The 22,612-nt window shown below is 47.7% G+C and overlaps 2 protein-coding genes across 10 annotated transcripts in view; one reads left to right on the top strand and one right to left on the bottom strand.

Annotated features, from left to right (window-relative positions):
- Window positions 1-14,570, top strand: part of TRAK2 (trafficking kinesin protein 2) — a 29,695-nt gene extending 15,125 nt beyond the window's left edge. For 5 of the 7 annotated variants that reach the window (XM_082055746.1, XM_082055744.1, XM_082055749.1 and 2 more), the window contains 11 exons: window positions 1,160-1,369; window positions 2,610-2,688; window positions 4,599-4,729; window positions 4,829-4,903; window positions 5,477-5,614; window positions 7,384-7,463; window positions 8,102-8,290; window positions 8,872-9,170; window positions 10,090-10,368; window positions 10,575-10,674; window positions 11,215-14,570. In XM_082055746.1, the coding sequence (XP_081911872.1) occupies window positions 1,160-1,369; window positions 2,610-2,688; window positions 4,599-4,729; window positions 4,829-4,903; window positions 5,477-5,614; window positions 7,384-7,463; window positions 8,102-8,290; window positions 8,872-9,170; window positions 10,090-10,368; window positions 10,575-10,674; window positions 11,215-11,869 (2,235 nt within the window). In that variant the 3' untranslated portion in view covers window positions 11,870-14,570. The remainder of the gene's footprint in view (window positions 1-1,159; window positions 1,370-2,609; window positions 2,689-4,598; window positions 4,730-4,828; window positions 4,904-5,476; window positions 5,615-7,383; window positions 7,464-8,101; window positions 8,291-8,871; window positions 9,171-10,089; window positions 10,369-10,574; window positions 10,675-11,214) is intronic. The other 2 variants (XM_082055747.1, XM_082055748.1) reach the window with 2 other exon arrangements.
- A 908-nt stretch (window positions 14,571-15,478) lies between these two features.
- LOC309441210 (caspase-8-like) lies at window positions 15,479-22,551 on the bottom strand. 3 transcript variants are annotated; one of them, XM_082055753.1, is made up of 8 exons: window positions 21,737-22,551; window positions 21,208-21,313; window positions 18,059-18,197; window positions 17,917-17,973; window positions 17,523-17,590; window positions 17,187-17,322; window positions 16,259-16,703; window positions 15,479-15,976 (listed from the first exon to the last, which is right to left on the bottom strand). In XM_082055753.1, exons 1-8 carry the CDS (start codon window positions 22,297-22,299, stop codon window positions 15,841-15,843), a joined length of 1,650 nt encoding a protein of 549 aa, XP_081911879.1. In that variant the 5' UTR covers window positions 22,300-22,551; the 3' UTR covers window positions 15,479-15,840. The 3 variants fall into 3 exon arrangements, with proteins under 3 accessions (XP_081911879.1, XP_081911877.1, XP_081911878.1); XM_082055751.1 differs by having other exon boundaries at window positions 16,259-16,742; window positions 21,737-22,539; XM_082055752.1 differs by having other exon boundaries at window positions 16,259-16,742; window positions 18,062-18,197; window positions 21,737-22,532.
- Between the last annotated feature and the right edge of the window lie 61 nt (window positions 22,552-22,612).

Below are 22,612 nucleotides of genomic sequence, written 5' to 3'. Positions count from 1 at the left end.
TTTCTCTTCCTTTTTATGGTGAAGAGGGTTGGTTGAAATATACTATTTCATTGTGAAAGCAAGTGATTGCTGCTCCGTAAGTACAGGAGTATACTTAGAGGTCGTTCTCCTGATTCTTATAGTCCAGTCAGCTTTCTCTGTGCAAGGATTGACTGTGCAGACTGCATGTTGCAATTACTGAGAGATCGGGAGAACGTTAGGTGGTATTATGACATGTCTACAGCAGGACTGCATTTTCCAAGTGTTTGTTTTGACCGTCAGTCTGATATCCTGCCATCAAACTAAGAATCCAGTCATCTAAGTCAAAATTAGTACTTGGTATCTGATACAACAACTTGGTAGGTGAGGAAACAGCCAGAAAATAAGCTGGATTAATGGGGTCCTTATACTAAAAAAATATAGGCAATGGAAACTGAATTCTGCTCAAGATCTTCATCTGTTTCTTCAAGTACAAATTCTTGGTCTAATCTTTGTTGTGTTTTCTTAAAAAGAATTAAATAGTTCACAAGCTATAAAGTATCCCAAGTTTTTTAACCCCAAGGTCAACAGATGTAGTCTAAGTTACAGCGAAAAGGATTCAGCTGCTTGTATAAAACAGTATGCTGGTAATAAATACATGCCCATAATTAACCGTAGGAAAGCATAAACATAGCTATTCATATAAAAATGTAGGTATGGAAAGTATAATTTATCTGAATGAGATCTGTCTCTTCTCTTGTTTCTCTTTGTCCTGCAGTTCATTTAATGTATAGACTGTGGGGACCAGTCCACACATATGAGTAGATAAGTCCTTTTCTTCAGGAAGTTACAGTTCAGAAAAATGGTCGTAATCAAAATGATAGTTAGCATGTTAAAATATGAACATGATTGAAAGCAGCTGGAAAATTATTTTGAAGTAAACTATTAAATAGTCTGTTCTTGTGTTATTTTGAATTTTTACTCTCCCTTACAATATTAAAATCGTGATTTTGTGGACTTCCTATAAAACAAATAGAACCTGGCTCTTAGGTGCAAATATAAATCAATCATGACCTGTGAGCTATTATTAAATCTCATTTAGGCTGGAACAGCGATGTTCCGAGCGTCTGCATAAGTAACACCCTGTGATATTGTGTAGCTGAAGTACCATTCCTAAGCTGGCCGTGGTATTTTGTCGCAGGTTAACCAGCTGCAGCATGAACTGTCCAAGAAAGACGACCTGCTCCGGGTCGTTTCCATCGCTTCCGAGGAGAGCGAGACGGACTCCAGCTGTTCCACCCCGCTGCGTTTCAACGAGTCCTTCACCATCTCGCACGACTCGCTGCAGCTGGATGTCCTGCACGACAAACTGCGCGAGCTGGAGGAGGAGAACCTCGCGCTCCGATCCAAGGTGCGTCCCACATACGCTGCCTACGAAGTCAATCAGGATGCTTAAAAACCAGCACCCAGCAAAAGTACTCAGACCCGTCAGACCCTCAAGTGTGTGTGACGTGGTTTGATATCAATCTGGTAGCGTCTGGGGAGTTTGGTTGTTACATTCCATTTTTGTCAGCCTGTATTCGGTGTCAAGGGTTAATAAGCTTCTACTCAAATGCTTTTAAAGGCACGCTTAGTTTTGACTGTGTGGATAGTCCCTGTATTTTAGTTGGCCTCTCTTCTGTATAAAACATGAATACTGTGCCATTGCAAGGACGGAGATTAAGCGACCAGACAAAATAAATGGCTGTGAAACTCACGGAACCAACAGCAACAGTTACAGGAATCAGAATCTACAGATGCAGGGTCTCTTCGGAGAAGAAGGAGATTGGAAGTTGTAAAATAGGAGATTGGTTAAAAGTGGGGAGTTTTGTTGTTTTCAAGAAAATGGCGGTGTTGTTGGTAAGAAAGTGTAGGGTTTTTTTTAATTTGATGTGTGCGGTTTTCTTGTTTTGTTCTATTTTTATGTGAGCCTTATGTGACAGCGTTATGTAAAGAAGTGTGTTGGTCTGCACTCGCGCAGCTGTACTTCTGTTGGCTCGGATGATCTTTTAGCCCATTTACTGAGTTTTACGGTGAGTCACTTAACTGGCAAACAAACCTAAATATAGAAGACTGATTATAGAAGAATGTGTGTGCAAATTTTAATGTTATCATCCTCACCATCGAAACAGAAATGGGAATCTAGTGTGCTTAGTGGTGTTTAGAGTTGTTGTGACATCAGTCTCTGGCCCAGGAAATGTCAGGTTTAAATAGAGGAGTTGGGGAACACAGAGAAAAGCTGTTGTGAGAGCTGTTGGGGGCTGTAAAAGATCTGGCTGACATCCTTCAGTTTTCAAGATTTCTTTGCCATAAGAGGTTTTGAAGCAAATTCAGTCGCTTACTTCTGTTGGTTTGCTTTACTTATTTTTTGCAACAATTTTTTGTTGGAGGTTTGAGGGAGATGAGGTTTTGCTCGCGTGTCTGTGTGGCTTTCACTCCAAAGATCTGTACAATTCAGGGAAACACGTTATGGGGGAAAAAACGGTTGGGAAGTGTGGCCAGATGTATAGAAATTATGAAGATAGATAGAGAGGAGACTCTTCAGCTGCAAGAATTTCAGAAGTAAAAGTGTATTGATAAACTGAATTAGAATACCAATAATTCTCTTGAAGGCTTGCCATCTGAAGACAGAAACCATGACATACGAAGAGAAGGAGCAGCAGCTGGTCAACGACTGTGTCAACGAGCTCCGTGAGTATCCAGGCCGTGGCTTGCGGGGCAAAACGGGGTTTGAAATACCTCGTGCCTCCACCCTCTTGGTTATCCCTGAATCCATACAGGACATTCAGTAATCTATGCCAATTATTCAAGTCTTGTTCTTTACCCACGTGCAGAATTGTTTCTGTATTCCATCAAGTTTCACTCTGGCGTTCAGCTTCAGGTACGGGTATTGTGTTTAGAGAGAGAAAATGAACACAAAATGCTATGTTGGTGACTGGAAATCAACCAAATGTATTTCTTGTATAGAGTATTTAGCACACATGACATTGAAATGTATCAGTGCATAGACTCCTAAATGCTCATTCAAAATTACTATATATTTATGAACACAGTTGCTTATTTTTAAAATATATATTATAAACCAAAGCATTTAAATTGGCAAGTGTTTTAATTTGTCTAGAACACTTGCTGCATTTCCTTTGGCGACTACTTATTTGCAAGGAATTGCAGCTGCTCCTGTAGAAAAGCGAGTATTCTGAAACAATAAGGAACAATCCGTTTTTTTGCGCGGTGACAGTGTAACCTGGTGGTACAATTATTTCTCTGTAGTCCCTTGATGTGTGCTACTCCCTTTGTGCACAATAACCTTAAGGTTATATTTTAAGATTTTAATTTTTTATGTACTCCATAAAGAAGGGTGGGTTGCTGCTTGATTTTTCACTTGTTCCAGCTGAACAGAAAATAATATTAATTGATAGATAGTTGGTTGTTAATTTACTCTGTTCCCTCTGAGAAAATAGATACCCTTTGCAAATAGAAGTGATTTCATAGAAGCTCTTCCTGTTTTCCTTCGATGAGAAAGTCTGTCCAGTTCTATAGCACATAAATGCATGCTGGGTAATTCAGAGGCACCGAAAGAATCTTCTCCCAAAGGATGTGTAGTCCACAGCTTTAACATTCATGTCTTTAGGAAAAGGTATGTAGCTGTGATCTTAAACATCCACCGGCCCGTGGGCAAGACCTCGATCTGCAGAGGTGCAATAACTGCTGAATTTGTAGAGTGACCTTTTTGCAGGATCGATCAGACTTCGTGACGACTTTGTGCTTTCGGGGCCCGTGCACGAGGACGACTAACGGCATGGGAGTGTTGCAGCTTTCGCAGTTGCCTTGTCATCTCGCTTCATGAAGCGCTTGCTCAAAGAAAGAAAAAGAAATGGGAAATTGGAGAATAGATAGTGCCCAGAGTCAAGAGCTGGAGAGGTGTATGTTACGCTTCATGGGGTCTGACAAAACACCTTTGCTTATGGGGAATGGTAGTTAATAGCAAGATCAATTCAGAGCCTGACTTCAGCACATTCCAAGTCTGGCCTTGCTCATGAGCCACTGTGTCATTTGAGATCATTTAGCAGCTTGCTCTGGATTTTGTTACAGTCATTTTGCATACCTGTGATAGTTATTTCAGGTTCTGCACACTTAGCTCTTAATATGTTACATCTGCATTTGAAGTTCACTCTCTTCTCCTCCTTCCTTCTCCTCCTTCTCCTCCTTCTTTCTCCTCCTTCTCCTCCTTCTCCTCCTTCTCCTCCTTCTTTCTCCTCCTTCTTTCTCCTCCTTCTTTCTCCTCCTTCTTTCTCCTCCTTCTTTCTCCTCCTTCTTTCTCCTCCTTCTCCTTCTCCTCCTTCTCCTCCTTCTTTCTCGTTCCCCTGCTTCTCCTCCTTCTTTCTGCTTCTCCCTCTCCTCCCCACTGTTTATCTTTTCCTTATGGATTTTTTAAGGCATCTCCTTCTATGTACTATGAATCGATTTCCAAAGAGAACTGTTGATTTTGCAGATTGTCGTTGACTTTCACTGATCTTTCCTGAGTTTGGGGTTTGGTTTGGTTTGACTTTTTGTCATGTGCTGGGAAAAGCTCTCTACTAAGTTCCTTTTCTGTTTTGTAGGACAAACAAATGCTCAAATTTCCAGGATAACAGAGGAGTTGTCAGAGAAGAGTGAGGAGTTGGTTCGCTACCAGGAAGAGATCTCATCCCTCCTGTCTCAGATTGTTGACCTTCAACATAAGCTCAAAGAAGTAAGGGGGTGCTGGGAAAGTGTGTGGTGAAAATTGACGTGAGAAAATTGGCTGAGAAAATTGGCTGAGAAAATAATGAACAACTTCTTGTGCTTTCAGCATGTCATTGAAAAGGAGGAGCTGAAACTTCACTTACAAGCCTCCAAAGATGCTCAGAGACAACTGACAGCAGAGGTACTTAAGGCACACAAACATGTAGATAAATATTTAGAGTAGAATACGAGAGAAAGAAAACTGAGAGTGGGAACTGTTGCTTTTTAGTTATGTAGGGCTTCTCATTTTTCATGGTGGTTGGAGTCATACAATTGGAGGAAAGGGATGGGTATTTTTATTGAAGTCGGCACAAATATTTTTGTAGTGCACAGGAGTGTGCAAGGCAAGGAAGGTGTTCCAAGTGGGGAGGTCATACTCTTCTTAGTAGTTCTGAGAAAAAGTGTGTTTTAGTGTGAATATTACTGATTATATCAACAACATATAGCTCATTAGATTTTAAGGAAGTTCTCCTTTTGCTTCTTTTGCATCAGCAGTTGCTGTATTTGCAGAGTTTTTCCATTTTCCTTTGGATTTTATCATGTATTTTCCTCTTTCGAGTCTTAGTTTGAACTTCATGCTTCCCCACCACAATGGGTGCGGGTGCTCCCCTGACCAGCTGTCAGCATGTGCTTGAAAAAATCTGATGGTGCTGCATCAGCCAGTGCAGGTTTCGGTGGGAGCTGGCTGAGTGTTGTTCTGTCTTTTCTCTCCCAGCTCCACGAGTGGCAGGACCGCAACGCCGAGTGTCTGGGGATGCTGCACGAATCTCAAGAAGAAGTGAAGCTGCTGCGCAGCAGAGCCAGCTCTGTCGCTTGTCTCTGCCACTGCCCGGCGCACGGAGCGTTTCCCGTGGTAATAAACACCGCTACTCCTTGCATATACTATGGGAGTAAAACAGCTGCTACAAGAGCTGCAACAGGAGCTGTTTAGTCACAGGCAGAGGAGCCTGATCAAAGGGTTTTTCAATTCTTTAATGTGTGGACTTGTAAGAATTGTGTGTATTAGGAAGCTGACCATTCGCTTACCATATTGTGACGTGAAAATTGGTTTTCCTTTTTATGCACCTTTTCTGTTAGGTACGTTGTGCAGCCAGTGCTCAGTCGTGCATATACATTCGGTGGGGATGTGAATTTTTGTAGAATCACAGGATGGTTTGTGTTGAAGGCCCTTCCCAGCTCCCCAGTGCCCCCCCTGCCATGGGCAGGGACATCACAACAACCCCCTGCAGCGCTCCAGGCTGGGCACAGAGTGGCTGCAGAGCAGTCAGGCAGAAAGGGACCTGGAGGGACTAATGGACAGGAAGCTCAACAGGAGCCAACAGTGTGCCCAGGTGGCCAAGAAGGCCAATGGTGTCCTGTCCTGTATCCAAACCAGCGTGGTCAGCAGGACAAGGGCAGTGATCCTTCCCCTGTGCTCTGCATTGGGGAGGCCACACCTGGAGTATTGTGTTCAGTTCTGGGCCCCTCAGGTCAGGAAAGAGATTGAAGTGCTGGAGCGGGTCCAGAGAAGAGCAACAAGACTGGGGAAGGGACTTGAGCATAAGACCTATGGGGAGAGGCTGAGGGAGCTGGGCTTGTTTAGTCTGGAGAAGAGGAGGCTTAGAGGTGAGCTCAGCACTCTCTAGAACTACCTGAAGGGCAGTTCTAGCCAGGTGGGGATTGGGCTCTTCTCCCAGGCATCAGCAATAGGACAAGGGGCCATGGGCTTCAACTCTGCCAGGGGAAACTGAGGCTGGAGATTAGAAAGCAATTCTGTGCAGAGAGAGTGGTCAGGCATTGGAATGGCTGCCCAGCGAGGTGCTGGACTCACCGGCCCTGGAGGTTTGTAAACTGAGATTGGCCATGGCACTTAGTGCCATGATCTAGTCAATGGACTGGAGTTGGACCAAGGGTTGGACTGGATGATCTCTGAGGTCTTTTCCAACCCAGTCGATTCTGTGATTCTGTGATCTTCACCAGCTCAGGTTGCCCAGAGCACCGTCCAGCCTGGCCTGGAGTTTTACAACTTTACCATGTGTCTTTAAGAAACGAAGCATCTTTGCAAGAGTTCAAGGAGGATTTTTCTTCCTTTACCTAGTTCATGATGTAATTTTATATCCTGTCTTGTGGGGTGAAATTTTAAGCATCATCATAAACACATGACCTTAGGCTAATTACCAGAGATGACTAAACCAATGGAAAAGGGTTAAATGAATTTATGTTTCTCTTATTAGTCTCAGGTATGTTTTGATTACTACACTCTCAACGTTTTCTGAGCTGTGCTGGGAATTCGTCAGGTTTTGGTTATTTGTTCTGTGTATACAGAATCCCCCATGTGCGTGTTTGGCCTGTGCTCTTAAAACTGTCGCTGAACTGAAGAAACCAGCATAAAGAGAACCAAGATGTTGCTAATGAGAGCTGGAGCCATTGGGGTTATACATGGGTGCAGTTAGGGTGGAAAACTCCCCCCCGCGCCCTTCCCTCAGAGACCCAAGGGTTTGGCCAAACATACTGATAGCAGGGAAACAAATGGAGATTTATTGATTTTTTTAAGTATTTTTTAAGAGATGTTTTCAGCTAAAATTGTTAGGAAGAAGGCTTGAGTCGAGTTGGTCAACTCTCCTGCTTTCCATTTTTCTCTAGGATTCCCTTGCAGCAGAAATCGAAGGGACAATGCGGAAGGAATTGAGTCAGGGTGAAGAATCTCTCCTCTCCAAGCAAAAGTATGTTTTTAGATCTTGTGCTGTTTCGCTGTTTTTCCATATGCTTGTACTAAGTAAAGTGAAACTGATTTCTGGAGATCTAGAAATGTGAATGTTCCCTCTGGAGTCATTTTTTCTTCTAAGCTAATAAAAAAAGCTTTGTCGTTTTTGGCAATCTTTTCCACTTTGATACCTACCCGCCTTATTTGATTCTATGGGGAAGCTGGGAATTTGCTAGAAGGGTGTTATTTCATTCTTTAATTTGTGAGATTTGTTTTTATGTAAGTCCTCTGATGCACAGCACTGTTTTGATCCCTTTTAATGCTGCTTGGAAGATTCTCAGGCAAATGACATTACAGCTGAAAGGCTGATAACAGTTCCCAAATCCCTGAAGACCTGTTCCCAGATCTCTCTGAGCAAGAAGTAATAAATGAAATATATGCTTCTGAAAGCACGTAACATTAAATAAATACAATACACGCTCCTGAATGTTCTCAAGGAGTTAGCAACAGAGGTTCAGGTCTGTCAGGCTGCAGTTTAAGTCTTTTTAGTCGGGCCTCTGCAGACTTTCGGAAGTCTGTTGTTGGGAGCTTTTTCTTTATTAGGTCTCCTTCAAAATGCTTCTGAAAACAGCATTTGTTTGCTTGTGTTTCCCGCAGGGGCCAACCGAAGCGAGTGTTTGACACCGTCAGGGTCGCCAACGTCTCTCGCGGGCGCTTCTCCCCCTTCCCCGCGCCGCTGCCCATCCCGGGCTCCAACCGGCCCAGCACCGTTATGACAGCCAAGCCCTTCCCGTCCGGCCTGCGCCCCTCGCCAGGCCAGAGGAGCAGCTCCGAGAGGGACCCGAGGTAGGGAACTAACTGCTTGTGTGACCTGATTGCTTCACAACGAGATCCAGAGCGCACCGCTGCTGTGTAACAGAGAAAATGGGGTGTTTCCAAAAGAGGGACCCGGTTTCAAAGCAGCACGGATATCAAATTGGTTGCAGCCATTAGGGTTACTCAAAATGCCTGCAAATCAAAGCATACGTGACCTAATTTTAAGTTTTAAAGTCTCATCTGAAAAATCTCCGAGGCACGTGCCACATCAAATGCAATTATCTGCTTCTGAAAAAGATGAAGGGTTTACTAATTGTGCGGCTGAGCTGTTACGCCATGAACACGTACGTTCTAGACAAAATCAGGAAATGGGTCAATGTTCTGAAATTCCTTGGAAAACGATGCACTCCAGACATAGAGGAAGACCTTTTAGCAAAAAAATGAAGAATCACCATACGTTTATTGTGGGGTTGTCATACGCAGGGACCAGCAGTTGGACTTGATCCTTGTGGGTCCCTTCCAACTCAGGACATTCTGTGATAATCCTTTTGAAGCACCATGTAGTCAGTGTAATGCTCTTAATATCTGTTGTTATTTGCTGTTTACCGCAGGGACGCTGGGGATGCTGGCCGGCCGGGAGCGCCTGGGGACAGCGCGCTGGCCACGGCTCTGCACCGGCTCTGTCTGCGGCGGCAGAACTACCTGAGCGAGCAGCGGTTCTTTGAGGACGAGTGGCAGCGGGAGGCGCGGCTGCTGGCGGAGCAGAGGGACGGAGCCAGCGGCTGCAGCACGCCCACAGAAACCTGTTTTTCCCTGGGTACAAACTCAGAGTTCACCGATCTGTCTGCCAGCTCCGGTAATCTCCGCGTCCTCCTACCAGAAAAATTGCAAATTGTCAAACCCATTGAAGGTAAGAGGATGATTCTCCTCGCGTCAGCGGGAAGGGATTTTACGTTAATTTGCCAACTAATTCGTTGTCGGTGTGTGTGCAGTGGGGTGTGCTGTGCCATAAGAAGCAGCAGTATTTGGTAGGTAACATCCCAGCCAGCTCATCAGTGCCGATTTCTCTTTGGCTTGCTTTCACAGCACTGAGCGTGAGGCTTTTTCTTCGTGGGGGACAGCAGGGTGACCACGAGCCAGCACTGGGCCCTTGTGGCCAGGAAGCCAATGGGACCTGGGGTGGGTTAGAAGGGGGTGGTCAGTAGGTCAGAGAGGTTCTCCTGCCCCTCTGCTCTGCCCTGGGGAGACCACACCTGGAATCTTGTGTCCAGTTGTGGCCCCTCAGTTCCAGCAGGACAGGGAACTGCTGGAGAGAGTCCAGCGCAGCCACCAAGATGCTGGAGGGAGTGGAGCATCTCCCGTGTGAGGAAAGGCTGAGGGAGCTGGGGCTCTGGAGCTGGACAAGAGGAGACTGAGCGGGGACTCATTCATGGGGATCAATATGGAAAGGGGGAGTGTCAGGAGGATGGAGCCAGGCTCTTCTGGGTGACAACCAGTGACAGGACAAGGGGCAATGGGTGCAAACTGGAACACAGGAGGTTCCACTTAAATATGAGAAGAAACTTCTTCCCGGTGAGGGTGGCAGAGCCTGGCCCAGGCTGCCCAGGGGGGTTGTGGAGTCTCCTTCTCTGCAGACATTCCAACCTTCCTGTGTAACCTCATCTGGGTGTTCCTGCTCCATGGGGGGATTGCACTGGATGAGCTTTCCAGGTCCCTTCAACCCGTGACGTTCTGGGATCTGTGGTGTGTGCTGCGGTGTCAGCACCAGCTGCCCAGCATTGTTGTGGTGATGAACTTGGCTCTCTGAGACTCTTCCCTGTGTCCCCCAGGATCCCAGACCCTGTTCCACTGGCAGCAGCTCGCTCGGCCCAACCTGGGCACCATTCTTGACCCAAGACCAGGTGTTGTTACCAAGGGGTTCACCCCCCTGTCCGACAGCGCTGTGCACCACATCTCCGACCTGGAGGAGGACGAGGAGGAAGGCGCTGCAGGAGGGATAACGTTCCAAGTGCAGCAGCCCTTCTCGGAGGAACAGACACGCACAGCAGCAAAGCCAACGGCGGGGATTTTCCTGCCGACGGTTACATCAGCAGCAGTGCCACTCACTGGTAAGAAGTGGGATTAGTGGGTTTTCCTCTTTGTTTTTTTCAGTGTCTTTTTCTCAATGCAACTCATTTGACCTTGCAACAATGCTGCCTTTTACTTAAAACCAGATAATTAGCAGAGATAATAACATTATCTTAAACTTTGTTTTGATTAGTCTTCATCTGTCTTTGTTTTTGCCCTCAATGGGTGTTAATTCTCCGCGTTGCAGCCTCGAACCCAGGGAAGTGTCTGTCTGCCACAAACTCCACGTTTACCTTTACTACCTGTAGGATCCTTCACCCGTCCGATGTCACTCAAGTCACTCCCAGGTATGGTGACCGCTGACATTAAGCTGATTAAACGGCTGCTTTCTGGCTTCTGAAGTACAGATGACTTTCAAAACTCCCAAGGCAGCCAGGCAACATGTTATTCATACAAACAGATGTAATGACAAAGGGGAAACTTGAAATTCTTTCAAGTGAGAGTTTAAACAGGTTGGGGTAACTTAAAGGAGGTAAATTCATCCTCTTCAATAGCAAATGCTTCATATACATAGTGAAAAAAATATTGATAATACCATTTTTTAAATCTGATTGTGTTGTCATTCTTTTAAACTAAGGCACCTGTGTTAATATTCTATCTATATGTAGGTGACCGCAGAAGGTAAATACATTGGTTCTTACACCAAAACCTCTCTGTCAACCTAATATCTTCTAAATATTTTGCAGAACAATTCTGAACCTAGTAAAGCTGAAACTGTCGCAACAGTTTCCTTTTTCTTGAGTCTTGTTTATACTAAAAGGCAAATACAGAGCAGAGAGAAAGATGTTTCATGTTTATGTCTTCTCTCTCTATTTTTTGAATTTCAGCGCCCCGGGTGCCCCGTTTTCCCTCGGCAGCCCTGGCGGCGGCGTTGGGAGCGCAGGCGCCAGCGGCCTGGCCGTGCCATACCGGCTCAGCATCGGGGAGTTCCTCACCAAGAGAAGAGACTCCACCACCACCTGCAGCAGCACCAGCAGCCTGGCCAAGCTGCTGCAAGAGCGAGGCATCTCCGCCAAGGTTTACAACAGCCCCGGGGGGGGAAAATGGCCTTTGCTGCCGCCCCCTCGAGCTCCCCCCGTTCCTTCTACCCCGCCCAACTCTCCCTCGCCTTTGCCTTGTCCTTCCCCTCCACCGCTGGAGCCTCGAGCGCATCCCTCAGAAAACTTCCTGGCCTCCCGCCCGGTGGAAACGTTCTTGAAAGGCGTGTACGGCCGGCCGGGCACGCGGAACGGCCCCGACGCGGGGCAGCTGAAGAGCAGCCTGGTGGACAGGCTGAAGAGGTTGGGCATCGCCAGGGCCATCCGGGCGCCCGTGCCGCGCGAGCTCGGCCTGCGCAGGCAGGACTCGGCCGTGTTTCTAAACACAGGGAGCAAGCTAATGGCGGGGCTGAGGAGGAACCAGAGCCTTCCAGCCATGATCGGAGCGTTGGGAGCTCCGGTCTGCACGCAGGCGTCACAAATGGATATCCTCCAGGAGGACTGATGGCTGTGGACAACAACCGACTGCTGGCCCCGGAAATAATACCCGAGGGATAAACAGCCAGGCTGGGCATCACCAGATCTGCTAGCGAAGAGTTGGAGAAGGCACGTGCATGTTGAAGAGCTGGGAGAGAGGAGCGTTGGGATCCAGGACAGAAAGAAGGTTGCTGGGGTTTGAGGAAGGTGGCTCTTGTGGAAGAAAAGAAGAAACCAAAGCTTAGTTTTGAGCATCTGTCCTAAGCAAAAATAAAATACCATCGTAGACATTCTCAGTATTTTAACCTTTTAAACTGTAGGTGTAGAACTGTCTTGCAGGTGCTGTTCTATTTTTTCCACCATACAACGGTAATATTTTACTAGTTAATAGCAGTCAGGCTGGATCATTTAAATATCACATTAAAACAGGCGTCAGTCTGATCAGCATCGTTGGTCCAACTTCCTCTCTGTAGCAAGCAAATAGGAAAACTTGGGCTTTTTCATTGTTATTCCTGTATTTTCCATTTCAGAAACTGCACTCTTTCCAGCTCCTCCCCACTTTGAGAAGCAGGGGAGAGAACGTTAAATTCTGTGTAAGAAAACAACGCTTCTGTTGATGGACACAGAAACCGCTGGTCACGTTTAGATTTTGAAAGAGTGCAATTGTGCTAGCGAGGTATTAACAGACGTTAATTTATTTCCAGAGCTTCTGAAGCACGCGGAGGAAGGTGCAATGCATAAGAGTTAAGAAGCAGGGAGGTGTGTCTTGGGATAAAAACTTCACGCTAAGAAATCCTTCCAAATTGTGCTGCGCATATATTTTTAAATCAGGGTGTTTTTGCATGGAGAAAGAAAAGAATATCTCAGGCACGTTACGGTGTTGCAAAAGGAGGGAAAAGTGAGGTGCTTGATTGGGGTTATTTGTAATTTGCCATAAAGGGAGAGCTTGGAATTGGAGCCACGTGTGGGGAATCCAGTAAGTGGCCTCAGCTGGGCACTCTGTGTATCTGAGGCTCCTGATCTCTGCTGTGCGGCAGGATTTGCTTTAAAACGCTTTGTAAAGAGCAGAATTTGCCAGGCTGGACTCAGCAACAGGAAGGTGAAGGCCAGTGCTCTTTGTAGGGTTTTAGCGAACACAAACCGGGGTTTTCCACATGGAAATGTTGTGGTTTGATGGTGGAGCGTGGTTCCAAACCTGATTCTGAACAAAACCGAGGCAGATTTTCCATCTCGACACAGAAGCCCATTTTAGAAATCGGTTTAGAAATCAGATTTCTGGGTGGTAATTGGCAAAATATGAATGCCTGTGCTGCTTTTTGGATTCCTTCCTGCCCAAGGTTCTAGTTGTAACTGAATCACCAACGATAGATTTATGGTGTAATTTGGCGTAGAAAGTTTGCCCAAAATGCCTCGGAAGAATGAGTCCGTGTATAATTTTTCACTGTACCTATCAACATTTTAAAATTAGCGCTTACTTTCTGTACAATTAGGCGAAGCAGTCAAAGTTTACCTTGCTCGTTACAGTGTACGTGGGGTGTAATCAGTGTAATTACGCTGATTGGCAATTGCCATAAGGCATATCCCCCCTTGTTCTGCAGGGGTGGGTGGAGCAGGGCAGGAAAAGAAAACTTCTTAACCTGATTTAGTGGCCATTTGTCGTGTGACCTTCCTGCTTTTCCGGCCCCCTACATCCTGTGACAACTCTTTTCGTAAAAGGGAAAGGCAGTAACCACTTGAAACTCGCGCAGGGATTTTTGGCAGAGCTTGTCTGTCGGCAGCGCACACAACTATTCAGGAACTCCGGGAGTTGCCTTTTGCTCTCTAAGCAAGATCTTCTAAAAGGTGAATTTTATTTAAAACCATTTTGTTCTTTTAAGTGCCGAGTATTTAATTTCTTCATTGCAGTATTTATGTGTGTACGTGCTTAGCGGTGCGGGGGGGCCTGGCCTGGCTGAACCGGAGCAGCGCAGGGGAGTTGGTTCAGCTCTAAGCTGGGTACGTCTGCTGTGTTGTCACCTCTGGGAACCCGCAGGAATGAGGGGACAGTTCCGTATCAATGGGGAGATTGATCACAAGTATGTCCCTCTATGTGTGTGTGTGTTGTAGGAATAGCTGTAAGTTCCGGATACATTTCTGAAGATATCACACTGTGTTTCTAAGCAGCTTCGTTAGAGAACTCCAGCCATTGGGTCGTTGTGTGTGTGAGCAGCAGAAGGAGCAAATCAGCTCAATCGGAGACCAGGTTTCGGTTAAAATTAATCTGAAAGCACATGAATTAAATGCATTTTTCTCTTTGGGAGGCTTCTGTATTCCATAGCCCAACCATATAAACTGTTTCAGTTTGCACAATGTGATGGATTTGTCCAGAGGTTGGTTGGTTTGTTTTCTGGAGGGTGATGTGTCATCAGATTCACGCTCAAAATCCCCGTGGTCAAAGTTAAGAGGCTGCTGGTGTCAAACAGCAGCAGAGGGGGCAGGAGAATATCGGGTTTGGGCCTCATTTGGCTGCTACCAAGGGGATAACACACAACGTTTGAATGGGCTGGGAACTTCATGGCATTGTTTTTTTCATTCGCTTTTTCCACTTCCTGTTGTTTCCTAGCAGAAAGGAAATTTGATAATAAACATGCGTAACATACCATTTTTCAGTATATTGGCCATCTTGTGTGGTTTGTTCCAGGTGTCTTCTCCACTACAGCATTCTCTAATAAAAATGAATGTGCTCCTGTTTCCTGGTACCTCAGGGTGTTTGTGTGGGTGGCGGTTTCGTTGTGTTGGTTTTCTCCTGTTATTTTACAGCAGCTGATATATTCCTCTGGCATCACAGTGTTAGCCAGCACTTGTCTAACACCAGCGCTGTTCTTTGTCCATCTTTGCGGCCGATGTCCTGTCTATTTGTGATAGAACAGAGGTAAGACTTTGGGGAGAGGGGGTTTGGTTTTTCCCCCCTTGTTCTCAAGCGCTTCGGCTGCAGGAAGCGAAGAGTGTTGTACCTACCCCTGCAAAGCTGCTGGAAGAACACACAGAACTAACCCCGGAACCTCCGGTGTGCCTGAGAACGGTGCAAGGAGCCTCCTGGAGAAAACAGGTTTATTGAGCTACCTAAATCAGTGGCAGTTTGGAAATTCTGAAGATACTCTGCAGTGATACTGTATTTTTGACCGTCTCCCAGGAGCAAGGGCCTTTAAATAGCATTTTATATCAGGTTGGTGCAAAAGTGAATAAAATTACGGCCTTTGTGTAGGTTGGTGTCTGCACTTGATGAAAATACCTGTAACTCGAGCAGTCAGGGCGCAGCGTCCTTGGTCTGTGCTGTGGCGTTCCGGCTCACTGGGCCACGCGGGGCTTCACGTGAGGAGACTAATTGTGGAGATTGCTAATTAACAGGCTTGATTCCCGACTGATGAGGGATTCCTCATCAGATTAATAACTCATTATATTTTGAGACTTTTTTTATGGCATGCGTTAATTCTTGCTGGAAAATGCCCCCAGTTTTTATACCACAAACTCACGTCCTGCTGAGGCTGCTGGAAGTGAAGCGCTTGGCTCCTCCTTGAGGTGAACCAAGACACTAAAATAAATTATTTTAAATGGTGTGGACAAGTAACAAAACACACCGCGAGCTGATTATAGCCTATAAAATTTGCAGCACGCCCCCCTTTATTTTGCAAAACTTAGGCATAAAATACACAAGGCTTAATACTTGTCTTAAAATTTGCATTGGAGAGAGATGTTCCTAACGCAAGAACAGCGTGGCACAGCTGAGGGAGAACCCAAGCATATTTTAACTGGCAAACCACAAATCAGAGACCAGCTCGGAGATGTTCGCAAGTATAAAGTGTCATAGATGCGAACACTGAGTTCTCACGGCTGTCACTCCTCAGCTGTATTGTCAAGAAAACAACTGCTCCTGCGGTAAGAGCAGGCGCTGAGGTCCGTGAGGTCCGCTGAGGTCACCTCTGCTCCCAGCGGCTCCCGCCGCCGTGCGGTTCCTCCCCTTTAGTTGATGGGAAAGATGAGTTTCTTCCTCAGTGTGAAACTGGGCTGCGGCATCTGCTTCTCTGCGTTGGGCCTGCCGCTCTTCCTGCTCACCTCGTGATTCACCGCTGTCAGGATGGTGAGAATATCTTCTCCTCTGCAAAAACACAAGTAAGGTTTCTGTAAGGCAGTTAATGGCAGGAAAATTACCACATTCTTGTATCTCTTGATCTATACTAGCAGCTCCTGGTTTAGACAGGCTTGAAGGCAGTTAGATAAACCCTGAACAATCTGCACAGTGCTGCTCTGCCCTACATGAGTTTTCACGGGGAGCGGGTGCTCCCACCGCAGATCATCGGCCTTTGCATCCAAATGAAAGCCCCGCCGTTCAAAAGGGAAATGCAGGTGTTGCCCAAAAAAGCAGCTTCTGCATAATTACCGAGGACAGCTGGACTCCAGGTGCTGGCACAAGGCCTGGATGTACCAGGTCCCCTGCCGCGGGTTCCTGTAGGACACATAGTCCTGCAGGGTGGCCATGCCCAGGAGGAAATCTGCCTCGGCGGGAATGCACTCCAGCTGGAATCTCGCGTCTGTTTCTAGGGAGTCCGTTTCAATGGTCACACCTTTCTGGCAAGCATCGCCTTGGCAGGCCTGAATGAAAAAGACTTTGGGTTTTCCAGCAAGCGAGGGGCAATTGTGTCCAGTGAAAGACATGGTGAGCTCCCGGATCGGCACCTCCTGCCCATCGACTCCGTAAATGATGCCTTTTTTCCCATGAGACAGGACACAGCAAACAAAACAGTCTCTGTCCTTGTGGTCTTCGCACCGGAACGAGTTCACAATCTTACGGATTTCTTCAGCAGTGAGGTCTTTATATTCTGCGACTGTAAAATGCAGCTTGCTGAAGACTCTTCCCAGAGCCTCTGGAAAGCAAACAGAGGGGAACTGGAGCTCATTATTTCAAAATTCAACTCTGCCATTGCAAATTGCATTTCTAGAGATAAATTATCTTTTTCTTTTAATCCTGCTAGACTACTATGCGGGTAGTTACATTCCTGGTTCTGACTCTGCGTATTTTAGAAGTATGCATAAGGCTGATGCAAAGCTGGCCTAGCTCGTAGAGCTCAGCTTGCTGCTTAAGGTTACAGCAACCTCAGTAAAACAGCAAAACGCCAGTGAATTGTTCTGAGCCGGTCAGTAAAAGCTTGGTTGGGGTTTGTCAGCACAGGAAACAGAGCTGACTCAGCCACTACGACAAAAGTATCGTAGGAAGGGAAGACTGAAACACAGACCTTCAGTACAGGAAAAGGAATCGGGTTTCTGTTTTTGAAGACGATACGCAAACTCGTCTTTCATGTGGCCTGTACCTGCGTCCATGTGGGTGCCATTCCGATCCTTCATGTCTCGGAGCTCTGGCGCTGCTTCCCTGGCTTTTGCAAAGCTGTGGTTATTCAGGATCAGGCACACCCCCCGGGGGCGGCTGCTCATCTTGTAAGCTTCAAGCTGTTCAAAAGAAAGATTATCGGTGAAAGTACCGCGCCTGTGACTTCGCTTCAGAATAAAGGATGGCACAGAGAGGTGCGTTTTTCCTTTTCTAGACAGTGCTTTTAACAGTTGGGCCTATGAGCTCTTCTGAGTCATCTCAGAGGGATGAGCTCCTCTGAGACGGAGTGATGATGTTTCTAAGAAACAAACTGACTTACCTGGGATGGTTCATTCCAGCTGGCAGGACAATCCAGTGCCATGGGTGACGCCGGCCACCTGCCATGGGCTGAACACAGACAAACACGGCTCAGCACAGAGAGCAGCGCTGGAGAAAGGAGAGAAGCTCTGCTCCTATTCTGCATTTCCACAAGTATCTCCTGGGGTAAAACTGTTCTCTGAAAACAGTGAACTGGGCTTGACTGGCTGTCTCTCTTAGCTATAAACAACTAGATCATCAATTAAAATGTATTGTGATCAGTCTATAAGTAAGTGGATACTTGATCACTTTTTAGAGAGGCACCTGTGTACAGAAGCGAGATGGAAGTGGCACAGAGACTCCAAAAGCTGAGGAAGAGCGAAAAATCGAATCAATTTTTCGAGCATTTCAATTACCTTCTGGGTCTCCTGTGCTGCCCCTCTCTTCCTCTGTGATGGTCATCGCTTCTTCACCTGAAAAGCATTACCAGTCCTGTATGATACCTGTGTGTCACTTCTAGAGTAACTATGGGAAAGAGGCCTTTTTGTTTTGTTTTACCACCTATGTTTAATTCATACTCTTCAATTCTCTTCAACAGGCTGACGTTAATTTCTGCACAGAGACGCTTCAGGATACTCAGGTTGTCTTCTGCTAAAATCCGCTTCTTCTCCATCTCAATGAACAAGTCAAGCATTGTCTGGGGAATCAGAAAGGCAGTTTGCTCTCGGGGCACGTTGAGTTGAGACCTCAGCCGAGTCAGTTAAACCTAGTTTAACAACACCTGCGAGTGCCCTAAGTACACATCTTCCGAGAACATACTAACTGCAGCTCAGAGATGCTGAGATCAAATCAGAGCCGGCCCAGGAGATCTAATGGCGATCATATTGCTGTCCCAAAAGCGGGGCTCTTTACCTGGTGTCAAAATATCATTTTATTACGAGACTGCGCAATGCCAGGTGGTCAAACCACTAAGCCAGCACCTCACAGTATCACAGTATGGTTGGGATTGGAAGGGCCCTGGAAAGCTCATCCAGTGCAATCCCCCCATGGAGCAGGAACACCCAGATGAGGTTACACAGGAAGGTGTCCAGGCGGGTTGGAATGTCTGCAGAGAAGGAGACTCCACAACCCCCCTGGGCAGCCTGGGCCAGGCTCTGCCACCCTCACTGGGAACAAGTTTTTTCTCAAATTTAAGTGGAACCTCTTGTGTTCCAGCTTGATCCCATTACCCCTTGTCCTGTCATTGTTTGCCACCAAGAAGAGCCTGGCTCCGTCCTCGTGGCACTCACCCTTTATATACTTATAACCATTAATAAGGTCACCCCTCAGTCTCCTCCAAACTAAAGAGCCCCAGCTCCCTCAGCCTTTCTTCATAAGGGAGATGCTCCACTCCCTTAATCATCTTTGTTGCCCTGCGCTGGACTCTCTCCAGCAGTTCCCTGTCCTGCTGGAACTGAGGGGCCACAACTGGACACAAGATTCCAGGTGTGGTCTCCCCAGGGCAGAGCAGAGGGGCAGGAGAACCTCTCTGACCTACTGACCACCCCCTTCTAACCCACCCCAGGTACCATTGGCTTCCTGGCCACAAGGGCCCAGTGCTGGCTCATGGTCACCCTGCTGTCCCCAGGACCCCCAGGTCCCTTTCCCCTACGCTGCTCTCTAATAGGTCATTCCGCAATTTATACTGGAACCTGGGGTTGTTCCTGCCCAGATGTAGGACTCTACACTTTCCCTTGTTCAATTTCATCAGGTTATTCCCAGCTCTCCAGCCTGTCCAGGTCTCTGATGGCAGCACAGCTTCCAGTGTCAGCCACTCCTCCCAGCTTGGTGTCATCAGCAAACTTGCTGAGTCACTCTATTCCCTCGTCCAAATCGTTAATGAATATATTGAATAATACTGACCCCAGCACTGCCCCCTGAGGCACTGCACTAGATACTGGCCTCAACTGGACTCCACACCATTGACTACCACTCTCTGGCTTCTCTCCTTAAGCCAGTTTGCAACCCACCTCACTACTCTATTGTCCAGACCACACCTCCTCAGTTTAGCTGTGAGGATGCTGTGGGAGACTGTGTCAAAGGCTTTACTGAAGTCAAGGTAGAGCACATCCACCACTCTGCCATCATCCATCCACCTTGTTACATTCTCATAAAAGTCAATGAGGTTGGTCAAGCATGACTTCCCCTTGGTAAAGCCATGCTGACTGCCCCTAATGACCCTCTTATCCTTGATATGCCTTGAGATGGCACCAAGGACAAGCTGTTCCATTACTTTCCCAGGGACAGAGGTGAGGCTGACCGGTCTATAATTACCCGGGTCCTCCTTCTTGCCCTTTTTGAAGACTGGAGTGACATTTGCTTTCCTCCAATCCTCGGACACCTCTCCCATTCCCCAAGACTTGGCAAAGATGATGGAGAGCGGTCCAGCAATGACTTCAGCCAGCTCCCTCAGCACCCGCGGATGCATCCCATCTGGACCCATGGATTTATGGATGTCCAGACTATTTAATTGCTCCCTAACCCAGTCCTCATTGACTAAAGCAAACTCCTCCATTGACCTAGCTTCATCCGGGTCTCAGGGGTACAGGGCTCCCCAGGACAGCCTCCGGCAGAGTAGACAGGGACAAAGAAGGCATTCAGTAATTCTGCCTTCTCTGTAACTTCTGCCACCAGGGCACCCACCCCATTCATCAGTGGGCCTACATTGCCTCTGGTATTAGTTTTATCTGCTATGTATTTGAAAAAGTTCTTTTTGCTGTCCTTGGACCCTCTCGCCAGCTGTAATTCTAAGGAGGCCTTGGCTATCCTAGCTGCCTTCCTACATCCTCTAACAGCAGCCTTATATTCTTCCCCAGTGGCCAGCCCCTGCTTCCATGACCTGTAAACTCTCCTCTTCTGCTTGAGCATACCCAACAGATCCCTATTCAACCACAGGCCTCCTGGCTCCCTTCCTTGACTCCTTGACTCCTTGACCTCCTTCACAGCGCTCACATCACTTACACTTTTGATTTGGGTCAGTACCTCCCCACATCTCCACGCCCTTTCCAGGACTGGTTAGTCACTTACCCGCAGTTACACAATCATTTTCTCATTCCACGCGTGCTCACAGGTTAGGGTCTTCACTTGGACAGGGCTCTTTGCACTCATGGGCATGATTTTTTATACCATAACGAGCTTATGATGGGGTTAGTAATCGCTGACAGGATTTACACATCTTTAGGCTAGTAATTGTTGACATGATTCATTCTTTTAATTGGTAATGACTACAATATAGGAATACGTTATTTTTAGTGACATTCATTTGGCTTCCAGGGGCTATTTTGTGCACTTAACTGAAACACAAGAATCACTGTAGTGACCATCTTGAGCAAGTGGAGTTTGGAAATAAACGGAACAAAAGCATAAAGGAATCGCCACAGCGGGGGATCTTCCGCGTTTGATAACGGCTCAGAAAGCAGCCAAAAGAAACCTGGCTGGGTGAGTGGGGTGAATGCGCTCACCAGCCTTCCCAGCGCGTCTGGGCTGAGACCCAGAACACGGACACATCCCACATGCACCGCAGAGCCCATGGCCCCTTCCAGCCGCAGCCTGTTCCTTACGGGGTTCTCACCATGAGAAGAGTCATGCTCATCTTCCTCAGAGCAACCCAAATGCCTCTACGGATTATAATAACAGTAATGGATAAAAACAATTAAACAAATTCTTACTGTCTTGGGGTTCAGCTTGCATTTTGGTAATTCTTCCCCCAGAAGAAACTTAAAGGAGTTCAGCTCATCTTTAGTGATGTCTTCTGACAGCTGGAAGAGCAGGTATCTAGAAAAAGAGCGGAGGACACTGGTTCATCCTGTTCCCAAGCATGTCCTTTAGCATAGTTTAACACTGTACTCTAACTGCCCCTTCGCCCCGTGCAAGCATACATCATTTTAAAAACACTTTTAACCTACGGGGCCGCCAGTTCTAGGCCAGCCAGAAGCCCTTTTCAACTGCAAGTAGAAAGATCTGAGTTTTCCTAGAATCCAACCCGTGCTGACAGTTTCCGGAGCTGAACACGAAGGCTCAGCCGCAGTCACCGCAGCGCTGGGCGGTTTTGGGGGCTGGTCCGTGTTTCAGAACGGCGCGGCTCAGGTTTTTTTCCCCGTTACCGGGCAGAAGTTTTAACTTTCCGTTCGGCTTTCTCTGGGGAGATGGCTCGTGTGCTTCCCGCAGCCCCTGTGCCCACGTTCCGCGGTCACTCACCGGTACGGCGACACCTGCGCCCTGCCCGGGATGCGGAGCTCTCTGTCCATCTCCTCGCGGCTGCAGCCCAGCCGGGCCAGCAGGTCCATGCGGCCGATGCGGTAGAGCAGCTCCCTGAGGAAGGAGAGGTTCCCCGCCTCCAGCATCCCCTTCTCCTGCAGCACCTCCAGCAAGTCTTGCGCCCTCCGGACGCCTTCCAGCTTCCTCATGGGGACGTGCTCCAGGCTGAGGAACTTGAGAGCCGCCAGCTCGGCGCCGTCCAGCTCCTCGCTGAGCGCCAGCAGCCGCTGCCGGGGCAGCTCCATGGCCGGGCCGCGGCAGCTCCAAGCAGCGCGGGCCCGAGGCCGCTTCCGCCCGCGCCCGGGCCGCTGGGAGCTGTAGTTCTGCCGCCTCCCCAGCGGCAGCGAGCCGAGCGCCCTCCCGCCCTCCCCGGAACCGCGGCGGGACGGGGGGCTGCGCCAGCCGCACCGCGGGCCCTGCGAGCGGTCCCGGGGGTTCACAGGATCCCAGAGTGTCAGGGGTTGGAAGGGACCTGGAAAGCCCATCCAGTGCAATCCCCCCATGGAGCAGGAACACCCAGATGAGGTTACACAGGAAGGTGTCCAGGCGGGTTGGAATGTCTGCACAGAAGGAGACTCCACAGCCTCCCTGGGCAGCCTCTTCCAGTGTTCTGTCACCCTTACTGGGAAGAAGTTTCTTCTCAAATTTCAGTGGAACCTCCTGTGTTCCAGTTTGCACCCATTGCCCCTTGTCCTGTCACTGGTTGTCACCCAGAAGAGCCTGGCTCCATCCCCCTTTCCATATTGATCCCCAGGAATGAGTCCCCCTTCAGTCTCCTCTTGTCCAGCTCCAGAGCCCCAGCTCCCTCAGCCTTTC

The sequence above is a fragment of the Streptopelia decaocto genome (assembly GCF_964273445.1).
Source record: "Streptopelia decaocto genome assembly, chromosome: 6".
Classification (NCBI taxonomy): Eukaryota; Metazoa; Chordata; class Aves; order Columbiformes; family Columbidae; genus Streptopelia; species Streptopelia decaocto.
The sequence above is the reverse complement of the archived record's forward strand: the minus strand, read 5'-3'. Positions and strand labels throughout refer to the sequence as shown.

Excerpts from the sequence above, each read along its gene's own strand:
- LOC309441210 (XM_082055751.1), bottom strand. The coding sequence starts at position 22,299 with ATGGGGGGATTGCACTGGATGGGCTTTCCAGGTCCCTTCCAACCCCTG. Across the intron at positions 21,314-21,736 it reads GCGCAGGTGTCGCCGTACCG|ATACCTGCTCTTCCAGCTGT; the intron begins GTGAGTGACCGC and ends CTCTTTTTCTAG. Across the intron at positions 17,591-17,916 it reads CAGCACAGGAGACCCAGAAG|CCCATGGCAGGTGGCCGGCG; the intron begins GTAATTGAAATG and ends GTCTGTGTTCAG.